At 65.7% G+C, this 20,890-nt stretch overlaps 2 protein-coding genes across 2 annotated transcripts; one reads left to right on the forward strand and one right to left on the reverse strand.

The window, feature by feature from the left end:
• Positions 1–270: 270 nt before the first annotated feature.
• On the reverse strand, positions 271–5,023 carry RUNDC3A (RUN domain containing 3A). The gene is made up of 11 exons (XM_068996255.1): positions 4,902–5,023; positions 3,263–3,378; positions 2,968–3,101; positions 2,429–2,514; positions 2,207–2,296; positions 2,034–2,114; positions 1,752–1,917; positions 1,376–1,533; positions 925–1,062; positions 696–802; positions 271–471 (listed from the first exon to the last, which is right to left on the reverse strand). The coding sequence occupies exons 1-11, from the start codon at positions 5,006–5,008 to the stop codon at positions 329–331; spliced, it is 1,326 nt and encodes a 441-aa protein (XP_068852356.1). The 5' UTR covers positions 5,009–5,023; the 3' UTR covers positions 271–328.
• Positions 5,024–6,688: 1,665 nt separating this feature from the next.
• Positions 6,689–20,258, forward strand: SLC4A1 (solute carrier family 4 member 1 (Diego blood group)). The gene is made up of 22 exons (XM_068996254.1): positions 6,689–6,761; positions 9,403–9,494; positions 9,604–9,700; positions 10,608–10,677; positions 10,795–10,892; positions 11,986–12,059; positions 12,231–12,408; positions 12,488–12,623; positions 12,825–12,966; positions 13,377–13,446; positions 14,033–14,217; positions 14,706–14,916; positions 15,024–15,230; positions 15,438–15,586; positions 16,025–16,219; positions 16,672–16,839; positions 17,000–17,089; positions 17,172–17,338; positions 17,449–17,702; positions 17,787–17,956; positions 18,178–18,351; positions 18,733–20,258. The coding sequence occupies exons 2-22, from the start codon at positions 9,477–9,479 to the stop codon at positions 18,811–18,813; spliced, it is 2,934 nt and encodes a 977-aa protein (XP_068852355.1). The 5' UTR covers positions 6,689–6,761; positions 9,403–9,476; the 3' UTR covers positions 18,814–20,258.
• The last annotated feature ends 632 nt before the right edge of the window (positions 20,259–20,890 follow it).

The following is a 20,890-nucleotide window of genomic DNA, read 5'->3' on the forward strand; positions in this document are numbered from 1 at the left end:
ACCCCCTTGCTCCCCAGCAGCTGTCGCTCCCAGTGTCCCCCCCCACCATGGCACAGTTCGTTCCCCCATCCCCAGCTCGCCTGGGTCCCGGTCCTGCATCCCCCATCCCAGCAGGTCCATGTCTCCAGCCGGGGTCCAGGCTGGGGGGCCGAGGCGCAGCCGGGGTGGGGTCTCAAGATGGGGAGGGGGACGCCGGTCCCCAGCCTCCCCGGTGGGTTCGGCGAGTCCCTCGTTGGCGCCGGGGCGGCGAGGGCGGGCCGAGCTCAGTCCTGGGCCGCGGCGCTGGTTCGGGCGGCCGGGCCGGGGGGCGGCGCGGGGGCCGGGGCTCTCAGCTGGGGCTGCGGGTCGGGCTGGCTTCCGTGCTGTCGCTCACCAGGCACTCGTTGGACTTGAGGCTGGCCAGGGACTTGCAGCTGGGCAGGGAGGCCAGGGAGCCGCAGAGCCCCAGCATGGAGGGCGTGGGGTCCTTCCCTGCGGGCAGAGCGGGGCGTCACGGCGGGTTCGGCCTCGTGTCCCAGCCCTGCCACCCCGGGGGAACGGGGACCACCTCTCTGGGGGCGACCTGGGTGTCCCTGCACTGCTGGGGCAGCATCCCAACCATGAGGAGGGGGCTGCTGGTGGGTCTGGACACCTGGGTGCATGCGGGGAGACGTGCTGAGCCCCGGGGGCACCCTGTGGCGGGTGGGGGGTCTTACCCAAGGGCCCCCAGGGCTCCCCTTCGCGTTTGCCCTCGCCCAGGCGCTGGGAGTCGGAGCTGAGGCTGTTCTCGGCCGAGAGCTGGTCGGTGCTCACGAAGCTGTGCCTGCGGAGGGACGCTCTGAGCCCCCTGGGGCTGGCACAGCCCTTCTGCCCCTCCCACGCCCCGTGTCCCCCCGGGGTAGGGCAGGTGCTGCGTGCAGGTCTCCATCCCCACTGTGAGCTCACCTTCTGTACAGTTTGCTGTCCGAGCCGCTCTCGTTGCCATTGAGGGTTCCCAGAGAGGGCCACTGATTGACCAGGGGTGTCACCATCTCCTTGGAGAGCTGGGCCAGCTGTGGGTTCTCGCACGGGATCAGCCCCGTCCTGCAGCAAAGGCGGGTGCTCAGCACGTCGCACAGCCGCCAGTGCTGGGGACCCGCCAGGGGAAACAGCCCACGGGACGTGTGGGGCATTGGGGACCCTCCATGTCCCACAGGGAATACAAGGCACCCAGGCACTGGGAAGCTTGTACCCATCACACCCCACGGGATGCACGGGGGACCAGGGACTACCCCTCACCCTGCCCCTCGGGATCGGTGGGGCACTGGGAACCACCCAGAGCCTGTGGGGCACCCCGGCTCCAGGGACGACCCCCAGTCCCCAAGCCCCCTGGCAGGGGCGGTGGGTCCCCACTCACAGCTGCTCCTGCAGCTCCAGGATGACACCCTCCAGCTCTCTCTTCTCCAGCTGATTCTGCACCATCACCTCTTCCAGCCGGAGCTTCAGCCGCTTGTTCTCTGCCTCCAGGTCCTTCAGCTGTGACTCCCGCAGCCGCACCAGCTCCTCCAGGTACCCCTGCGTGAGGCCACTGTCAGTGGTGCCCCACTGCCACCACCCCCAATGTCCCCAGGGCCATCTGGAGTGACAAGGAGTGGGCTGGGTCACCACAGCAGCAGGATGTAGGGCTGAGGGTCCCACTGGGCTGTGGGAGTGGGGATGCAGAAGCAGAGATGCTCCAGGGAAGCATCCTGGAGGAGTTGATACCCCAACAGCCCCATCCTGGCTCCCGGTACCTTTTGGGCATAAACAATGCGGAATTTCTGCTCCATCTTGCGCCACTTGTTGTACCAGCTGTCCTCGTCGGTGACCAGGGGCAGGTAGGGGTGTTCAGGTGAGCTGTCCTCACTCGTGCTGCTCTCCACACTGCCCCGCTCCTCCTCCTCACTCAGGTAGTCATAGCTGGGGGGTGTGGGGGCTCAGCAGGGGCTGTCACCAGGGGTTCAGGGAGCCCCATCGTGGTGCTGGGGGAGAGACAGGGGAGTCCCCATCCCAGGGAGGGGCACCCCGGCTCTTACCTCTGCGTGAACTTCAGGTAGGGCGTGTAGTCAATGACCACGGGTGTTTTACCGTCCATCACCTCTCCCTTCAGGCAGAAGCTGAGCAGAGGCAGCGGGAGAAGGAGTAGAGGGTCAGGGAATCCCGAGAGGGTCAGGCAGGGCCTGTGTCCCGCTGTGTCACCTGTCCCTACCTGAAGTCAATGGCACTGAGCCCAATGAGCATCCCCGTGAGCACCGTGGACTCCTCCCGCAGCATGATGGCCCCGTCATCGTAAAACCGCCTGCGGAGAAACGCAGCTGGATGTGCCCCCCCAGCACCCCAAAACCCACCCCGGCACCCCGAAACCACCCCAGCACATCCACACACCCTTGGTGCAGGTGTGGCCATGGCCGGCAGGGCCGGGGCTGCTCACCTGGTGGTCCGAGTGTCCCGCAGGGCCGTGGAGATGTACTCGGACATTCGCTTTTCCATCAGCGCCACGCGGATCCAGGCCCGGCCCTGTGAGGCAGCGCCCCAGGCAGTCCTGAGGATGGCAGCAGCCACGGGGTGCCCCCCCAGCTGCCCCCTGTATTCCCACCCGCCCCCGGCACTCCGGGCACCAGCAGATGGGGGTCCCCACACAGGAGTGGCTTTCAGCCCATTTTCAGTACCGTGGGGACCCCCAGCTCGTGTTGTGTCCCGTGGGGCCCTGTGAGGTGGGATGGAGCTGCAGGAGGGCAGGGGGAAGGGAGCAAGGTGGGGGCAGAGAGGGGTGGGATGGGGATGGGATGGGATGGGATGGGATGGGATGGGATGGGATGGGATGGGATGGGATGGGATGGGATGGGATGGGATGGGATGGGATGTAGATGGGTCCATGTACCAGGGTCAGGGTGGAATGAATGCAAACAGGGGCAGGCATAGAAATGGGGATGGGGACAGAGACAGGGACAGGGCTGGTGCCTGCCTGACCTTGGCCCTGGAGGTGCTGATGTTCTCCATGTTCTCGATGCTGCTGACGCAGTTGTTTGGGACCTTGCTGCAGGCCAGGCGGATGTAATCCCAAAACCCGCGCTGTCCATCAGAGCTGAACCAGCTGACAGGGCCTGTGGGCACCCACGGGCTGTGCTCAGGGGCTGCTGTGCCAGCAAAGCCCCTCCACCAGAGCTGGACACGCTTCCTGGTGCTGGCATGCGTGTTCCCGTTGTTCCCATCCACCATGGGACACAGGGATGGGGACAGGGACAGCCCTGGGGGCCACCATTACCTTTGAAGCGGTGGCTGAGGATCTGCTCGAGGATGGCAGCGAAGTTAACAAACTCCTCGGAGGAGTCGTCGATGGGATCCGCCGTGTACTTCTCCAGAAGGGTCTTCACCGAGAACCTGGCGAGGGATGGGCGTCGCAGCTGGGAGGGGACACGCGCCCAGCACCCACCTCCCAGCCTTGGCACACACGAGGATTCAGCACCAGAGCAAAGCGCTTTTCCAGCTGTTGGCTCCCGCTTCCGGCAGTGGGAAGAGGGCGTCGGGCTGGGCTGTGGCTCGGTGACCCCCCTGTCCCCATGTCCCCAGGGACCCCCAGGGGCGGCCGCTGCTCACCGCTGTGCAAGTGGCCAGGAAGGGCAAACAAAGGCCCCCTTCCTCCCCGGCCGTGCGCGGGCGGTGATGGCTTCCCCTTCCGCCCGGCCGCTCGTGCTCGGGGCACAGCGACGCCGAGGACACGGATCCCGCCAAGCCCGGCAGGACAGGGCGGGACAGGGCAGGTGTTTGCTTGGGGGGATCGCCCCGTCTGTGGGACACAGCTGCCTGTGGGGATCCCCGGGATGGCAGGTGGAGGGTGTCTCATCATGGCAGTGGGGTCTGGGGGTGCCCCATGGCACAGCAGGGAGGGCTGAAGGCATCCTGGTGGAGATCCAGAGGGTCTCCATGTCTTGACAACGGGGTCTTTAGATGCCCCATGCCATGGCAAGGAGATCCATCAGGTCCCCAAGTAATGACAGAAGGGTCTGGAGACGCCCTGTGCCATGGTGAGGAGCCCTGGGGTCCCCAGACCCCAACGTGAGGCCCTGGGGGTCCCTTCCAGGTTGCCCAGGCTGGGACCTGGGCATCCCCCCAGCCCTGGGCCAGGCGCCAGCACTCCCAGCACTGCCAGCCCCTCACCAGGGGCCCGGGGGGTGTCACTCCCCCCCCCCGCGCCCCGGCAGGAACCACCAGCGCCCCGCCGCCCCGTCCCTCCACCCCATTCCTGCCCCCCATCCCGGTCCAGCCGGGCGTCTCCATGACAACGCTCATCCTCCATCCTTCATCCCCATCCCCGCCGCTCCGGGGCCCTGACGTCACTTCCTGGGCCCCCCGCCCGCATGGGGGTCCCTAACCCCAGCCCCCCCCCGCACCCCGTTTCCCCCAGCACCCCCTTCACCCTCCGCTCCCCCCTGCATTCCCCCACCATCCCCAGTGGCCCCCGACACCTGCGCACTGGCCGCCTCCATGTTGTCTCTGTGTCCCCAGCCCCCCGTCTCCCCCATCCCGACCCCCCGAAGCCCCCGTAGATCCCCGAAGCCCCCCCGGAACCCCCTGGACCCCCCCCCAGCCCCGCGGCCCCGGCCCCACCGCCCGCAGCCCCGCGGCCCCGCAGCTCCGCGCCCCCCCCTTTCCCGCATCCCCATCCTTCTCCTCCCCCCTCCAAATCCGAATTTCCCCCCCTCAAAAAGCGACTGCAGCAACAACAAATCCCCCCAAAGGGTGAAGGGGCGGCGGGGGGGAGGGAGGAACCCCCCAACCCTCCTCCCCACCGCCTCCCCTCCCCGCCCCCCATCTCCTCCATCCCCAGCCGCGGTGGTCGCTTCTCCCTCCCCCCGCTCCCTCTCCCCCCGGATTTTGGGCTCCCCCCCCCGCCTGCCCCCCACCTGCAGACGGTGATGAGGTTTTTCCTCTCCACGGCGATATTCCTGGAGGAAGCTTTCTTGGAGGAGAGCCCCAGAGCCATGGCAGCCGGCACCCAGCTCGCTTCCATCCAGCGGCCCAGACGCCACGGCCACGGGCGATGCCCCTTCCCCCGTGGGGACCCCCCCACCCCACGGCCGCGGCCCCCCGCACCGCGCAGGCTTTGCTCCGCCGGTGCCCACGCCACGGGCCGTGCGCCGCCCCCCCCCCAAAGGGATGCTCTCCCCGCCCCCGGCCCCCCAAATCTCTCCCCGGGGGAGGGGGGGGAGAATAAAGAGGGGAGGGCCGGAGTCCCCCGACATGACGTGCCACCGGTGGGGGACCCCGTGGGTAAAGCCACGGGGAGGGGGCAGCCCCCGGGGTTTTGGGGGGGTCTTTTGCTCACCCCAAGCTCAGATCACCACCCCTTGCCTTGCCCTGCCTTGATCCCCGTTTTAGGGGGCTGAGCATCACCCGTCCCCTCGGGGTCTGCGGGGGGCGAGGGACCCCTTCACCGGGGGGGCGGGGGCTGACTGTGTTGGGGGGCACCCCCTTCCCCCCCCCGTTTTTCACTGTGCCTCAGTTTCCCCGTTGTTGTGACAGAGAAATCGGGAAGGGGGGGGGGTGAATCCCACAGCACCCACGTAAACCTCCACAGCCCCCAAATAAATCAGAGTCACCCTCAGCAGACAGACATCCCCACAGGGACATGTCCCACCTCCCTGTGCCCACCAGGGTGCCACACATCCCCTGTGCCCCTGCCAAGGGGACCTCAGCCGACAGAACCCAGCGGGGGGACAGGTGGGTGCAGTGCGGGGAGGGACCCCCAAAATCCCCATGGCCGTACAGGGAGGGGAGCCCTTGGCAGCACCCAGATAAGGCTGGGGGCCGTTATCGGGACACCCAGACCCAGCACCACCCCTCCACCCGCTCTGGGTGCCACCAGGTCCCCAATGTGTGGGACCGAGCCCCCCAACCTGGGTGGGCCCCAGAGTGGTCTGGCACAGTGGGGACAGCACCGGTGTCACCTCACTGCTGGGGGACCCTGTGGGAGTCCCCAGGTGCTGGGGGCTGGTGTGGAATTGCGTGTGTGTGTGTGTGTGTGTGTGTGTGTGTAAGGCTCCCCAACCTCACCCTTGCCCTGGGATTTGGGATTGGGATTTTGGGGCTGAGATCCTTTTAGAAAGGCTGCAAACGTAGAGACACACACATCCCTGGGTGTCCTGGGTGTGAGCACAGCTCCGTAGCTGTGCACACACACAGGGATGTGCCCCCCTCACACACCTAACGCAGAGGCCCACACGCGTGTGCACACACACCCCTCGCCCTCCTCCAAAGCATCCCACCCCTCTCCAGGGCACCCCAGTGACAGCAATCCCATGGAGCAGATGGACACCCCATCCCCGTGTCCCCCCCGCGCCTCCTCCCCAGGGAACCTCCTCAGGAACCCCCTTTTTTTCAATTTTTTTTTAAAAAAAGAGAACACTACAACCCCGCAGAAAGGGGGGGACAACCGGGGGGATCCCGGGAATTCCCTCCAGGGAAACCCAGAGGTAAACAAGATTGGGGGGGTGAAGGGGGGCAGCGGGAGTAGGTCCCGGGGTGCCGGGGCTGGGTGACGGACGGCAGGACAGCGGGACACAGGCGGGGCTTAGCCGGGCGCAGCTTTACACCCCGCAGATGTTGCACCCCGATAATCTTGTTTTTACGGGGGGCCCCGGGGGGGCCGGGTGAACCCGGGGGGGGCGAGATTAGGGAGGTGAGCGTGACTCAGGCATTGGCGTCTCACACCCCGGGCAGCCGCAGGCAGAGCGCGGGCAGGGGCGTCCGGAGGCACCCCAGGGGTAGGTGCGGGGTCACCTCGGGGTGTCCCTGGGACTGGGAGGGGGAAGATGGGGTGGGCGGGGGGATGGCGGGGCCGGGAGGGCACCTGGGGTGCCCCTGGCGTGGGGCTGTCAGCGGAGGGTGTTGGGGTGGGAGGTGCTGTGGGATGGGGGGGCTCCATAGGGAGCCGGGGGGCACATGCGGTGGGAGGGGTCCCAGCCATGGGATGGCACGGGATGTATGGGCTCCATAGGGAGCCCCCAGAGGGGTGCCAGCCATGCCGCGCGGATGGCACGGGATGTATGGGCTCCGTGCTGAGCCGTGTTGGGCACCTGCCGGATGAAAGATCCCCGCCGTGCTGCATGGATGGCACGGGATGGATGGACTCCACACGGAGCCTCGGGGCTGCGCCCATTGCGGAAGGAGCAGTCCCACGTTGCGTGGATGGTTTGGGATGGACTGACTCCATGCGGAGCCGTGGGAGGAGGCAGGAGGGATCCCAGCCATGCCCATGGGTGGGGTGGGATACGCGGGGTCCCCACGGAACCGTGGTGGCGGCAGAAGGATCCCCGTTACGGGGCGTGGATGTGCGGGGTGTGGGCTCCGTGCTGAGCCGTGCGGGATGTTTGGTGTAGGAGGTGTGAGCCCAGTCCTGAGCCACGTTACTGCATGGCAGGGGATGTACGGACTCCATAGGGAGCCGTGGTGGCTGTACCCACGGCAGGAGGACCCCAGCCACGCCGCCTGGGTGGTGTGGGATGTATGGACTCCATAGGGACCACGTCAGCTGTGCGGTGTGGGAGACACGGGCTCCGCACGTGGGGTGTGGGGTGCGGGAGGTTGGACTCCATCCCAGGCACACGATGTGGGACGGGGGGCCCTGCACGCCCGGGGGGGTTCGTGGGCCAGGCCGTGCTCCATCGGTGCCAGGGCTGGAGCGTGGGCTCCATAGGGGCTGTGTGGGCTCTGTACAGCGCGGGGTGGCACAGGGATGCGTTCGGGGCTCCGGGTGATCTCGCTGCCAGGTGCCGCAGCACCCCGCGGGTCCCCGGCCCCGCACCCCGGCCCGGGGGGCTGCGGGGCAGAGCGGGGGGCAGCGGGTGAAGAGGGGCAGGGGCCGACGCCGGGTGTCGGGCGTTATCAGCGGGGCACAGCCCGGCGCACCGGGCTGATGCAAGAGCCGCCGGCGGGGCTGGGGGGGCCGGGGGGCCCCGGGACAGGCCGGGCTGGGGGCCGGGGGCCGCCGGCCCCGGGGCCAGGCGGGGCAGGAAGGACACGGCCGAGTCGGAGGCTGGCCGTCGATCCTGCGGCCCCGCCGCGGCTCCCGCGCCCCGCCGGGGATCCCGCGTGGCCCCACCGGGGATCCCGTGGCCCCCGCGGGGTGTCCGGGACCCCACCCCGGCTCCCGCCACCCCCGGACGGGAGCGAGCTCCTGCATCACCCCGGTGAGATCTGGGGGGGCTGGTTCCCCCCAAAGCCGCCCACGCCCTGACCTTGCCCCTGAGCCCGCATGTGGGGTCCCTGTCCCGGGCTGGCGGGGGACAGCCGGAGTCCCTCGTCCCCCCAAGCTGTGGGGGTCCCCACAGCGGGGCTGGAACAGCGGGGTTGGGGGTCCCGGGTCATGACGCCCCTCCTCAGGGACTCGGGGCTGGGGCGGGAGGGGGCTCACGGGTGAGGGGGCTTGGGGGGTCCGGACCCCCGGGTCCCTCCGGGGCTGCCCCGGGGCGGATTTGGGGGGGCGGAGTGCGGGGCAGGGCGCCCCCTGGCGGTTGTCCCGCGGCACAGCCCCGGGGCAGCTGCGGGGGCCGGGGGGGGGCAGGGGACACGCGGGGGGGGACAGGGGACACAGGGGGTCACTGGGGGTGCAGGCAGAGGATCTGGGTGCTGATGGAAGGGCAGCAGCAGGGACCTCCCCAGCTGTGCACCCTGGGGGGCTGTGGGGTGCTCATCCCGCCCGGTTTTGGGGCGTCCCGTGAGTCCAGCTGTGCCTCAGTTTTCCCTTTCTCTCCACCTCGCTCTGCCAGGGGCTGGGGCCGTGTGCTGGGGGACCTGGGCACTGTGTGTGAGACCCCAGCCCGTGTGTGTGGGACTATACAGGACCCTCACACATGTGCAAGGGGTTGCAAGGAGCTGTGTAGGACCCCAGACATGTGCGTGGGTCTATATAGGACCCCCACCCACGTGCAAGGGGTTGTGTAGGACCCCAGCCCGGGTGTGCGGGACTACACGGGACCCCCACCTACACACGAGAGGGTCGTGTGGGATCCCAGTCCCTGGGTGTGGGTCCGTATGGGATCCGACCCCCGGGTGTGGATCCGTGCAGGACCTGACCCTGAGCACAGGGCATCGTGTGCGTGGGCGTGGATGGGTCAGGGCGGGATGCCACGTCCCTGGTGGGAAGCTGCCGGGGCTCTGCCATGTCCTGACGTCGGTTCCCATCCCGGATGGCGACAGGGCAGGGCATGACTTCCCCGGGGACCCCCAACCCCAGAACCTCCCAGCCCGTGGGGAGTGGGTTAGGCAGGCAGGGGTTGCGGGAACGGCCACGGCGTCCAGCCCCAGCCCCATTCCAGGGGACAAACCCCAGTCCCCGGGGCACCGAGAGGTGCCCTGCTCTCTGCTAACGTGTTCTCTCTCGTTTCCCCCGTGCCCGCCCCGCAGAGCGCTGGGTTATGGTGGCACCGGGCTGAGCTCCGGGACGCGCCGAGGCAGCAGCGGGGGCCGAGCGCGGAGCCATGGAGGGGCCCGGCCAGGTAGGGACACCCGGCCCCCTGCCCCGGCTCCGCCGCTGCGCCCCGGCACGGCCCCGGCGAGGCGTTGGGGGTGCCGAACCCTGCTGACCCCCTTCTCTCTGTCCCACAGGAGTCCTACGAGGAGGGCATGAGGAGGAGCCTGGACCCCGAAGGCTACGAGGACCCCGGCCTAAAGAGCTCTCACCTGTCACTGGGCGAGATGAGCAGTGAGTGGCTCCTGGGGTGCCAGGGGGCACTGGCAGGGTGGGCACCAGTGCTGCGCAGAGGTGGCACTGCATGGGCACCAGTGTGACAGGGGTGCCAGCACTGCACGAGTGTGGCAGAGCACGGGTGTGTCACACAGCACCGGTGCCGCAGAAGTGACTGTGTCGGATGTGTGACAATGGCATTACACGGGTGACAGCTTTGCAGGGACGATGGCACCAGCTGGGTGCCAGCATTGCACCCAGGGGCACCAGTGGCTCAAGGTCACCCATTGGGTGGGCAGCAGAGTTTTGTGGTGCAGGGACACCAGCACGGCACAGGGGTGTGGCACGGGCACCAGCAGTGCATGGACATGGCTGTTCATGGCTGCCAGCTTCTCATGGGCACGCATGGCGTTTTGGCACCTCGTTGCATGGGTGCCAGCATGGCACAGGCGCGTTGCATGGCACAGGCGTGTTGCATGGGCTGCACAGATGTGTTGCATGGGCTGCACAGATGTGTTGCATGGGCACAGCGTTGCACAGACGTCTTCTATGGATGCGCTTCCTGGGTGCCAGCATGGCACTGGTGGCGGGGCTCACTCGCAGCGCGGGGTCAGGCAGGGACACCCACCCTCAAGGTGGCATCACCCAAAGGCAGCGACTCCCTTTGCCGAAGCCCTGGAGCCGTGAGGTGCCACCTCCAGCGCCAGGGCTGTGGGTACCCGAAGTGGGGCTGAGCTTGGCGACACCCGAGGTCCCTGAGCCCCCGGGGAGGGAGGTGAGGGGAGTTTGGAGGTCTGCGTGCTGCCGAGCATCCCCTTGCCCCAGGCACGGTTGTTTCGGAGCTGCCACCCTGAGGAGGTGTTTGGGCTCGAGTCCCCCGTTGAGGTGACACAGATGGGGTAACGCTGCCGCCTGTTCTGCGCAGGGGCCGGCGCTGGCATCGGGTCCCCCCTGCAGGCGTGGAGGGCCAGGGCCGAGGAGATGAAGCCCCTGCGGTGAGTCCCCAAATCGGGGCGGGGGCTCTGCCTGCCCGACTGGCATCACCAGGGGAGGCTGGCGGCACCCGCGGTGCCCGGCGCTGACCCCCCGTGCCCGCGGTGTGTGTTTTGCAGCCAGTTTCTGCCCGGCCGCCGGGGATTTTATGACCTGGACGGGAAGAGGCGCTCGGCCGGGGCCCCCCCGGGACACCCCAGCCGTGGCGAAGGGCAGCGTGAGTGACCGCGGGGGCCCTGGGGGACATTGCCCAGCCCCGATGTCCCCCCTACCCCAGCCCTCCATCGCGCTGCCCGTCCCGGTTCTGCCACCCCCCTGTCCCACCCTCCGCGGGGTGACAGCCACCCGGGCGTCAGGGCACGCCGCGGGGTGACCGCTGCCACTTGCCCGTAATCGCCCACTGATTGAGGATAAATAAAGTCTTTGTTTGGGGTGAGGACAAGAACCACTTGGGGCTGAACGCTGGCTGGCGCCGGGCGGCTCGGTGGCGGTGGCGGCGGGCAGGGACGAGGACACGCTCGTGCCCACGTGCCACGGCCAACACTGTCGGGGACACAGTGGCAGGGGACGCGCCCCATCCCTGCTCCCATGGGCGCAGCATCCTTCCCCCGGCAGGGCGGGATGCGGCTCCTGCAGCATGGCCCCGCCGGGTGACCTGGCTGGGGACGGCGAGGGGACCGCGGTGATCCCCGTCGAGGGCGGAGGGGACGGGGTGAGCCTGTCCCCACGGCGGGGTGACAGCGGGCGGGCGGGAGCCGTGCTGGTGTTTACTGTCAGCAAAGGAAGTGCTGCGGGATTTACGGTGCACACAGGGCGGCCGCGGGCATCGGTCCCCACTTTAGAGGGACGGAGCCGCGGGGACATGGGGAGCGCAGGGGGGGCCGCAGGTAGGCAGGGGACGGGGACAGGGACACCTCGGGGGGCTGGCTGGCCGGGGATGTGCTGTCCCCGTGTCCCCATCCCAGTGATGGTGCTCGGTGCTGGGGCTGTGCCGGTGGCAGGGCGGTGGCCACGAGCCCCGTCCTCATCCCAGCCCCGGTGATGTCGCCAGACTGTCACTCTGCCCCAGGGGCCGGGCTGTGGGGATGTGATGGGACCGAGGTGGGCACCGGCAGGACGGGGGGTGACGGAGGGGCACGTCCAGCAAACTCCAGCTGGGTCTGGGGTGAGGATGATGGAGAAGGAGACATGTCCAGGCGACCCCAAAGGGGGCTGGGATGGGGGTGATGACAGGATGCACCTCAAGCAGACCCCAGAGGGGTCCGGGCTGGGGCAGGGACCAGCTAACGCATTGGTGGCTCCATCTGCAGCTGTGTCAGTGACCGATGTGGACCTGGAGGCAACGGGGAGCAGGAGGCTCCTGTCCCAGCAGGACACCCATGAGGTGGGTGCTGCCCCAGGGACCCCCATTCCCGGGGTGGGTGGACTGTGGCCACCCAGGGACCAAACCCACAACTCAGCCCAGGGGATACCAGGGCACTGTGGGGGGACGCTGGGTGTCCTGGGTGTCCCCAGTGTGGCTGGGGCTCCCTGACCCCTCCATCTCTGGCTGCAGGGATATGTGGAGCTGCACGAGCTGGTCCTGGACAATGCAAAGGACTTGTGCTGGATGGAGGCCGGCCACTGGCTCAAGCTGGAGGAGGACTTCCAGGAATCAGGGGACTGGAGCCAGCCCCATCTCTCCTTCCTGACCTACCACAGCCTCCTGGAGATCCGCCGGGCTTTGAACAAAGGTGGGGACACCTCTGGGCACCGCCGGGAGGGTGGCGAGGACCCCGCGCTGGCTGGATGGTGACAGTGCTGTCCCCACAGGTGCCATTCTCCTCAACGTGGAGGCCACCTCGCTGCCGGCCATCGTCCACATCCTCCTCGACCAGCTGATCTACGAGGGGCAGATGAAGCCGCAGGACCGAGACGACGTCATGAGGACGCTGCTCCTGCGCCACAGGTACAGCCAGGGCCGGTGGTTCCAGGGTGGGTCCCGGGGTCTGGGATCCTCCCCAGCGTGTCCAGCTGGAGCTGGGCTCAGGGGGGGAAAGCTCTGCCCCTCAGCCCCCTTTGGGGATACCTGCACACCCACGGGGCTGGAGCTGTCTGGGGGGGAATTGGTGGCACTGGGGTGTCTGATCCCCACCCCCGATGTTTTCAGCCACCCCACCGAGGATGAGTCGGTGTGGACGATGCCGCCGGCGCTGGTGCAGCGCTCGGGCACCAGCCGGACGGACGTGGAGCGGCCGCTTCTGCGGGAGCAGCGGCCTGTGGAGATGAGTAGGATGGCAGGGAGGGAGCAGGTGAGCAGGGATGGGGGCACGGGGGGCACTGGGGTGTGGGGCTGGGAGATGCACACAGGGTACACACACCTCGGCACACGCAGGTGCACACACAGCTGTGCACACACACCTGCAGAGGGGGACACACAGGGAACAGTGGGGGACACCAGGGGACAGAGAGGGAGACTCAGGAACAGTGGGGAACATGCAGGAGATGTAGGGGTATATGCAGGAAACAGAAGGAGGGACCTGGGATGGAGGGGGACATGCTGGGAACGGAGGGGGAGATGCAGGGGAACATGCAGGGCATGGTGGGTGACACGCAGGGGCAGGGGGGGGGACATGCAGGGTACACAGGGGACACAGGGGACCTTGGAGGACGGCCATCAAGGCTGGCTGGCTGATTCCTCCCATCCATCTGCCTGCAACAGAGTGGGGTCCCCAAGCCCCAACTCCTGGAGACAATCCCAGAGGGTGCCGAGGCCACCCTGGTCCTTGTGGGTGAGTGGTCAGCGGGATGGTGGGTGCTGGGCCGGGGTTGCAGGGCCAGGGGGTGGGTGCGGGGGTGCAGGGTCAGGGGGTGCAGGGGGAGCTTTGCCACGTGCCCCTCGCTGCGCTCGCTCACTCGCTGCTTTTCTTGCGCCTTTTTTGCCTCTCCCCGTCCTCAGCTCTCGCCGCCGCCTGCTGCCGCTCAGCGCTGCTCTCTGGGCCCCTCTCCCCATGGCCCCATGTCCCCATGTCCCCATGTCCCTTGTCCCCATGTCCTCATGTCTCTCTGTCCCCTGTGTCCCAGTGTCCCCATACTCCCATGCCCGCCTACCCTCGTGTCTCCATGTCCCCGTGTCCCATGTCCCTGTACTTGCATGCCCACTTACCCCTGTCTCAGTGACCTCATGTCTTTGTGCCCCTCTCCCATTCTCTTTGTCCCCCCACACCCCCATGCCTCTGTGTCACCTCATCTCCATTCCTGATGTCCCCATATTTTGATGTCCCTATGTCTCTGTGCTCCCATGTCCCCATGTCCCCGCACCCTGTGTCCCTGTGCATGGTCTCCCATGATCCCTGTCCCATCCCATCCTCCCCCCAGGCTGTGCAGCCTTCCTGGAGCAGCCAATGCTGGCCTTTGTGCGCCTGAAGGATGCGGTGACACTGGACGGTGTCCTCGATGTGTCCCTCCCCGTCCGCTTCCTCATCGTGGTCCTGGGGCCTGACACCCCCCAAATCAGCTACCACGAGATCGGCCGTGCCATCGCCACCATGATGTCCGAGAGGGTACGGGTCACCCACCACCAGCCCCCCGAGCACCCCGGACTCCCCATCCCTGGGGCTGCAGCTTGTCCCCCTGTGCCATGTCCCTCTCTGATCCCTGCGTACCCATGCCACCATGTGCCCTTGTCCCCACGTGTCCAAGCAAGCACACAATCACAGACTCATGGAATATCCTGAGTGGGAAGGGACCCACAAGGATCATCAAGTCCAACTCCTGGCCCTGCACGGGACACCCCAACAATCCCACCCTGAGAGTGCCTGAGAGTGCCTGGCTCCCACATCCTTGTCCCCAAGCCCCTGTCCCCCCATCTCTCACCTTATCCCCATGTCCCCATGCCTCTGTCCTCACCTCCCTGCGTCCTCCTATCCCCAGGCCCGTGTCCCCACGTCCTCCCTCATCCCCGTGTCCCCACGGGGACACTCAGGGGCCGGCGGGTGCCCTGCAGCACCCGGGGTGCAGGTGCTCGCTGAGTTCCTGGGCCGCCCTGCAGGTGTTTCGCCAGGACGCCTACCTGGCCGAGGCCCGGCAGGACCTGGTGCGGGGCGTGGAGGATTTCCTGGACGCCAGCATTGTCCTGCCGCCCACCGAGACCCCCAACGAACAGCTGCTCCGCGCCCTGGTCCCGCTGCAGCGGGAGCTGCTCCGACGGCGCTACCAACCCCTCGAGAGACTGCACATCAGGGACTTCCTAAAAGATCTGGGTACGGTGGGGACCACCCCAGCCCCCCCGCAATCCCCTGTTCCCGCGGCTGGCGGGACACCCCCCTTGCACACGGGGTCCCCCCATGGCCACCTGATGTGTCCCCAGGGCCGGACGAGGCGGTGGCTGCGGAGGACGATGACCCCCTGCGCAGGACGGGGTGGCCTTTTGGGGGACTGGTGCGGGACATCCGCCGCCGGTACCCCAAATATCTCAGCGACATCAAGGACGCCCTCAACCCCCAGTGCCTGGCCGCCGTCATCTTCATCTACTTCGCGGCACTGTCACCCGCCATCACCTTCGGAGGCTTGCTGGGTAATGGGAGGGACAGGCTGGAGCACTCCCGGGGACGGGGATGTCCCCCCAGCTGGGCGTGGGGCTGGGGGTGTCTCCGCCTTCTCCACCATCCCATGGGGATGCTCCTGGGGGTCTATGGTCCCTAATCCCGGTGCCGAGGGGTGCGGGATGGGGGCACAGCGCTGCCCCCCAAGCCCGGCTCCCACCGGCTCCGCTCCGCGCCAGGTGAGAAGACCAAGGGGATGATGGGGGTGTCGGAGCTGCTCATCTCCACCTGTGTGCAGTGCGTGCTCTTCAGCCTCCTCAGCGCCCAGCCCCTCCTCGTCGTCGGCTTCTCGGGACCCCTCCTCGTCTTTGAGGAAGCCTTTTACTCGGTGGGTGTCCCCTGCGCCCCTGGGTGCCCCCCCACTGCCGCCGGCCGTCCCCACAGCGAGCTTGGGGTGTCTCCACCAGCCCTGGGACAGGGACAGAGCGCAGCTGCGTGGGGGATGGCACAGGGGGGTGGCACATGGAGGGTGTACGGGGGTGATGCCACCCATGTGAGCACCCAGGGATGACACAAGCCAGGCAGAGCCGTCCAGGCGGTGGCCCTGGGGTGATGTGAGGTGATGCTGACCTCACGTGGGTGACACCACGCGGGCGATGCCGGGCAGGTGCTGCTGGGTGGGCGATCCCACGGGGTCCTGCCACACCGAGGTGCCACCATCCCCATGCCAGGAAGGCAGCGTGGAGCCACCGTGGGTCCAGCCCACCTGGGTGCCCATGCCAGGGGCTCCAGGGGACTGACAGGGCTGTGCCCTCTGGCTCCCCAGTTCTGCAGCAGCAATGGCTTGGAATACATCGTGGGCCGGGTCTGGATCGGCTTCTGGCTGATCCTGCTGGTGCTGGTGGTGGTGGCCTGCGAGGGCAGCTTCCTGGTGCGCTACCTGTCCCGCTACACCCAGGAGATCTTCTCCTTCCTCATCTCCCTCATCTTCATCTTTGAGACCTTCTCCAAGCTGGTCACGGTGAGGGGCACGGGGGTCCCACGGTGGGGAAGGGGGGTTAGATTGTGGTTATCACCCGGGTTTCCATAGAATAAGTGGGATGCAGGTGAGGGATGGAGTCTCCTGGTGTTTTCTTCCCTTTTCCAGGTGTTCCCCAGTTTGTGAGGCCCCTTCCAGTGCTAACTATTCTATGATTCTCTGATCCATGCTTCTCTCCACAGAGGGATTTTGGGGCACACTTGTCCATCCCCACTGTGCCACCCACCCCTTGCTCCATCCTCGCTTCCAAAACCACCCAGAAAATCAACCCTAAAAACGCCCCTGCTCAGCCTGTGCTGAACTCTCAGCCTCACCCAGCCCCTGGCTCACATCCTGCACCCACCGGGATGGTGCCACAGGGCTCCCACCATGGCAGGGGGGTGCACAGGATCCCCATCCCCATCCTCCTTCACTCTGTCCTCTTCCCTCTCCAGATTTTCAAGGATCACCCTCTGAGTCGGCAGTACAACGTGCAGCCCGACTTCCAGCCCGGGGTGCCGGAGCCCAACACGGCACTGCTGTCCCTTGTCCTCATGGCCGGCACCTTCTTCCTGGCCTTCTTCCTCCGCAAGTTCAAGAACAGCTCCTTCCTGCCTGGCAAGGTGAGGACAGGGGGACACGGTGGCGTCCCCCATCCCACTGCCCCGGGGGCAAAGCGGGGGTTCAGTGGCTGAGGCCGTGCAAAGTCATTGCAGGTTCCTGCAATGGGGGGATCCCCTGGGCTGGGGGGGCCACTCAGGGTTTCTCACGGTGTCCCCACAGGTCCGGCGCTTGATCGGGGACTTTGGGGTGCCCATTTCCATCTTCGTCATGGCACTGGCCGACTTCTTCATCAACGACACGTACACCCAGGTCTAGGAGGGCAGGGCTGGGGGGAATGGGGATGCTCGTCCCTGTGTTCCACCCCTCACTCCCCATCTCTGCTCCCATCCAGAAACTGAGCGTCCCCAAAGGGCTGCAGGTCACCAACTCGTCTGCCCGGGGCTGGTTTATCCACCCCATGGGGAAGGAGTCCCCATTCCCCATCTGGATGATGTTCGCCTCCGTGATTCCCGCCCTTCTGGTCTTCATCCTCATCTTCCTTGAGACACAGATCACCACGTGAGGACGGAGATATGGGCAGGGGAGGGCTGTGGGATGCCAGGTGGGTTGGGGATAGAGGGGACCTCCCTGGGGTGCTGCATCACCAACTTGTCCCTGTGTCCCCACAGCCTCATCGTCAGCAAGCCCGAGAGGAAACTGGTGAAGGGCACCGGCTTCCACCTGGACCTGCTGCTGATCGTGGCCATGGGGGGGCTGGCGGCCCTTTTTGGGATGCCCTGGCTCAGTGCCACCACCGTCCGCACCATCACCCACGCCAACGCCCTCACTGTCATGAGCAAGACCTCTGCTCCGGGCGAGAAATCCCAGATCCTGGAGGTCAAGGAGCAGCGCATCAGTGGCCTGCTGGTGGCCGTGCTCATCGGTGAGCTGGGGAGGGGTCCCCAAATGGGCAGTGAGGGTGGGGGGTCCCCAGGGACTCTCCCCAACCTCTCCTTCTCTACCGCAGGCGTCTCCATCCTGATGGAGCCCATCCTGAAGCTCATCCCGCTGGCCGTGCTCTTCGGCATCTTCCTCTACATGGGGGTCACCTCCCTCTTCGGCATCCAGCTCTTCGACCGCATCCTGCTCCTGCTGAAGCCCCCCAAGTACCACCCCGATGAGCCCTATGTCACCCGGGTGAGTGAGCCCTGTGTGACCCTGTGTGGCCATGGGTTTGGGGGTGTCCTGGGCTGCGACACCCCTGCAACTGCTCGGGGCTCCCCAGAGAGCCTCCTCCTTCAGCGCTGAACTTCGCTGGGCTCCTTGGGATGCTGCTCCTGCTCCCCCCAGCAGCCAACACCTCAGGAAGGGTGTGGGATGCTGTCCCCGTCCTCAACCCTTGGCTCCTCGTCCCACAGGTGAAGACTTGGAGGATGCACCTCTTTACCTTCACCCAGATCATCTTCCTTGTGGTGCTGTGGGTGGTGAAGTCCACACCGGCCTCGCTGGCCCTGCCCTTTGTCCTCATCCTCACCGTGCCCCTGCGGCGCTTCCTGCTCCCCAAGATCTTCCGGGACATCGAGCTCAAATGTGTACGTAGCCCTGGCACACCCATCCCTGTCCCCAGCCCCACCTCTGTCCCTGTTCCTGTTCCTGTCCTCATCCCCATCCCTGTCCCTGCCTCATCCCTGTCCCTATTGTCCTCCCCATCCCCGTCTCCATCTTCCCTCTGTCTGCATCCCCATCTCTGCCCCCATCTGCGTCCCTCACCCCACCCGTGCCCCCATCCTCACCCCGTCCCTGCCCCATTCCTGCCCCATCCCCACCCCTTTTTCCCAGCTTCATTGCTGCCCCTATTCCCATATCCCCACCAGCCGCCATCTCCGTCTCCATCCCTGTCAGTGTCCCTGTCCCCATCCCTGTCCCCATCCCTGTCCCCATCCCTGTCCCCTCACGGCCTCTCCCCTCTCCAGCTGGACGCGGATGACGCCGTGGTGACCTTTGACGAGGCAGAGGGGACGGACGTGTACGACGAGGTGCAGATGCCCAGTTAAGGGCCGGCCCTGGCCCCCGATGCCCCCCCAGCCCCGCTTCCCTCTCCACTGCCGCCATCCTGGGGCCACCGGGCAACCAAGAAGGATCTGGGGACACAGTCCCCACGTGCCCACCCTGGGAATGGAGCCTTTTTTGTTTTTCCCTTTTTTTTGGTCTATTTTTAAAAATATTTTGGATGATGTGATCTCACCCCCACTTTGCTGCCCGCTGGGGAAGGGGTCGCCTGGGTTGGGGGAGGGTCCCACGAGCCACCCTCCACCCGTGGCAAGGTGGGATGTGTCACTGTCCCGTCCCCAAGGCCACCACCAGGCACCCGGCGTGGGAAGGAGCCGGAGGAAGACGCTGGAGCCTGGAGGGAGGAGGAAGGCGGGGACAGAGATACAGCAGGACGGGGTCCTCCCCACTGTCATCCCCCCGGGGCAGCCCCCCAGCCCAGCCCCTCTCCCCAGATAAACTTTCAACAAGCTGGGACAGACCCTTCGCCCTGTGGAGCCCTTTTCCCATTTTTCCACCGCTTGCTCCGTGGGATCTTTGCAGCTGCTCCGCTGCACTCCCAGCGCGTCCCAGAGTCAGGATGTAAATAGTCCAGCGAGGGGGTTTATACATTTACAATGAAAACAATCATGCTAAAAATACACAAAAAGAAAAAACTTTTAATTATGCTGATGCTTCTGCGGGTAGAATTCACTTAGAGCCAAGCAAAATTTTAAAAAAAAGCACCTTAAAAATGAAAAAAAAAAAAAAATAGGAAAAAGAGAAAAAAAAAGTGGCTGCAAGGAGTGATCTGTATATTTGATGCTACCGGGGGGGTTTGTAATTTATTTTTTGGGCTGGTTGTGCCCCCACCACAGTGGGGCCATGTGCGTGTGTGTATATATTAGAGAATTATAGCAAAATCTAGAATTTTCTAGAAAAGATGATTTTAAAGGACCCTGGTCAGGGCCTAAACTCTACGGACCAGTCTGGCAGCGTCATTTAACTAATTAGTTGGTGTTAGTTAGTTAATTAGTCCTCTTTATTTTCATAGCGTTTCAGGTAAATCCGTGTAGTTTTTCCTTGATTTTTCCCTTGCTTGCTCACCAAAATCTTGCCCCATTTCCCTTGGGATTTTTCCCAACCCAGCTGAGCATCTCCTGCTCCTGCCAGGGCTGATTCTGCCCTGGGCAGCCCCAAGGGTTGGATGTGACCAGGGTGCAGAGCACCAGATCAGGCTCCAAATTTGCTCCTTTTTGCATAAATCAGAGCCGGGAACCCCAAAATCAGAGCCGGGAACCCCGTGGGGGGGTGGGAAGGGGAGGCCACACCCAGGGCTGCGCTGCCTCGTGTTGGGGTTGGTTTAGTTTTATTAATTACGTGTCTGAAATAAAAATGTTTCAATCTTTGGGGGTTTCTGCTTCCCTTCCACACACCTCTGTATCAGGCTTTAATAAAAAAAATAATAAAATCAGACAGGAAATGGGTGTTTTCTTTCCAGCTGGGAATTTTCTGGGGTGGTGCGTTAATTCCCCCCCAAAAGAGAGCAGCAGCATCCTTGGAGGTGTCCATCCCCCCGGAATACGCAGTGCATTCCTGTCCTTGTCATGGTATCCTGGGATGCTTACTGAACCCCAAAATCCCAAGATCTTCGCTGCATTCCAGCATTCCGGAACGCTCCCCACAACCATCCCTGGGTGTTCTCTGTGGCCATTCCAGGATGCTCCCAGGAGCCAGCCCAGGAAGCTGATCCCCCTCCACCTCCCTGCACCCCGGGAGTGCACCCTGCCACCATCCACTACCACGGCTGCCCCCATTCCAGGGGCATTGGGAACACCCCGATCCAGTGCTGCTGGCACAGGACACAGAGCAGCCCCCGCCCCTCCCCCAGCCCCTGGCACTGGATTGACCCCGATTATCCATAATCCCATTAATGAATGGGCGACACCGGCTCCGTCAGCGGGGCCGTGGGAAGGGCCGTGCCCGTTCGCCCCCAGCCTTTCCATGGGGCAGGAATTGGGAGCAGCATCCGGGATCGCTCCCAACCGGAACGCCAAAGCCTCTCTGAGGGGCTGGGATAAACCCCAGTGTGGCCACCAGGTT

Source organism: Aphelocoma coerulescens, chromosome 27, assembly GCF_041296385.1.
Source record: "Aphelocoma coerulescens isolate FSJ_1873_10779 chromosome 27, UR_Acoe_1.0, whole genome shotgun sequence".
Taxonomy (NCBI): domain Eukaryota; kingdom Metazoa; phylum Chordata; class Aves; order Passeriformes; family Corvidae; genus Aphelocoma; species Aphelocoma coerulescens.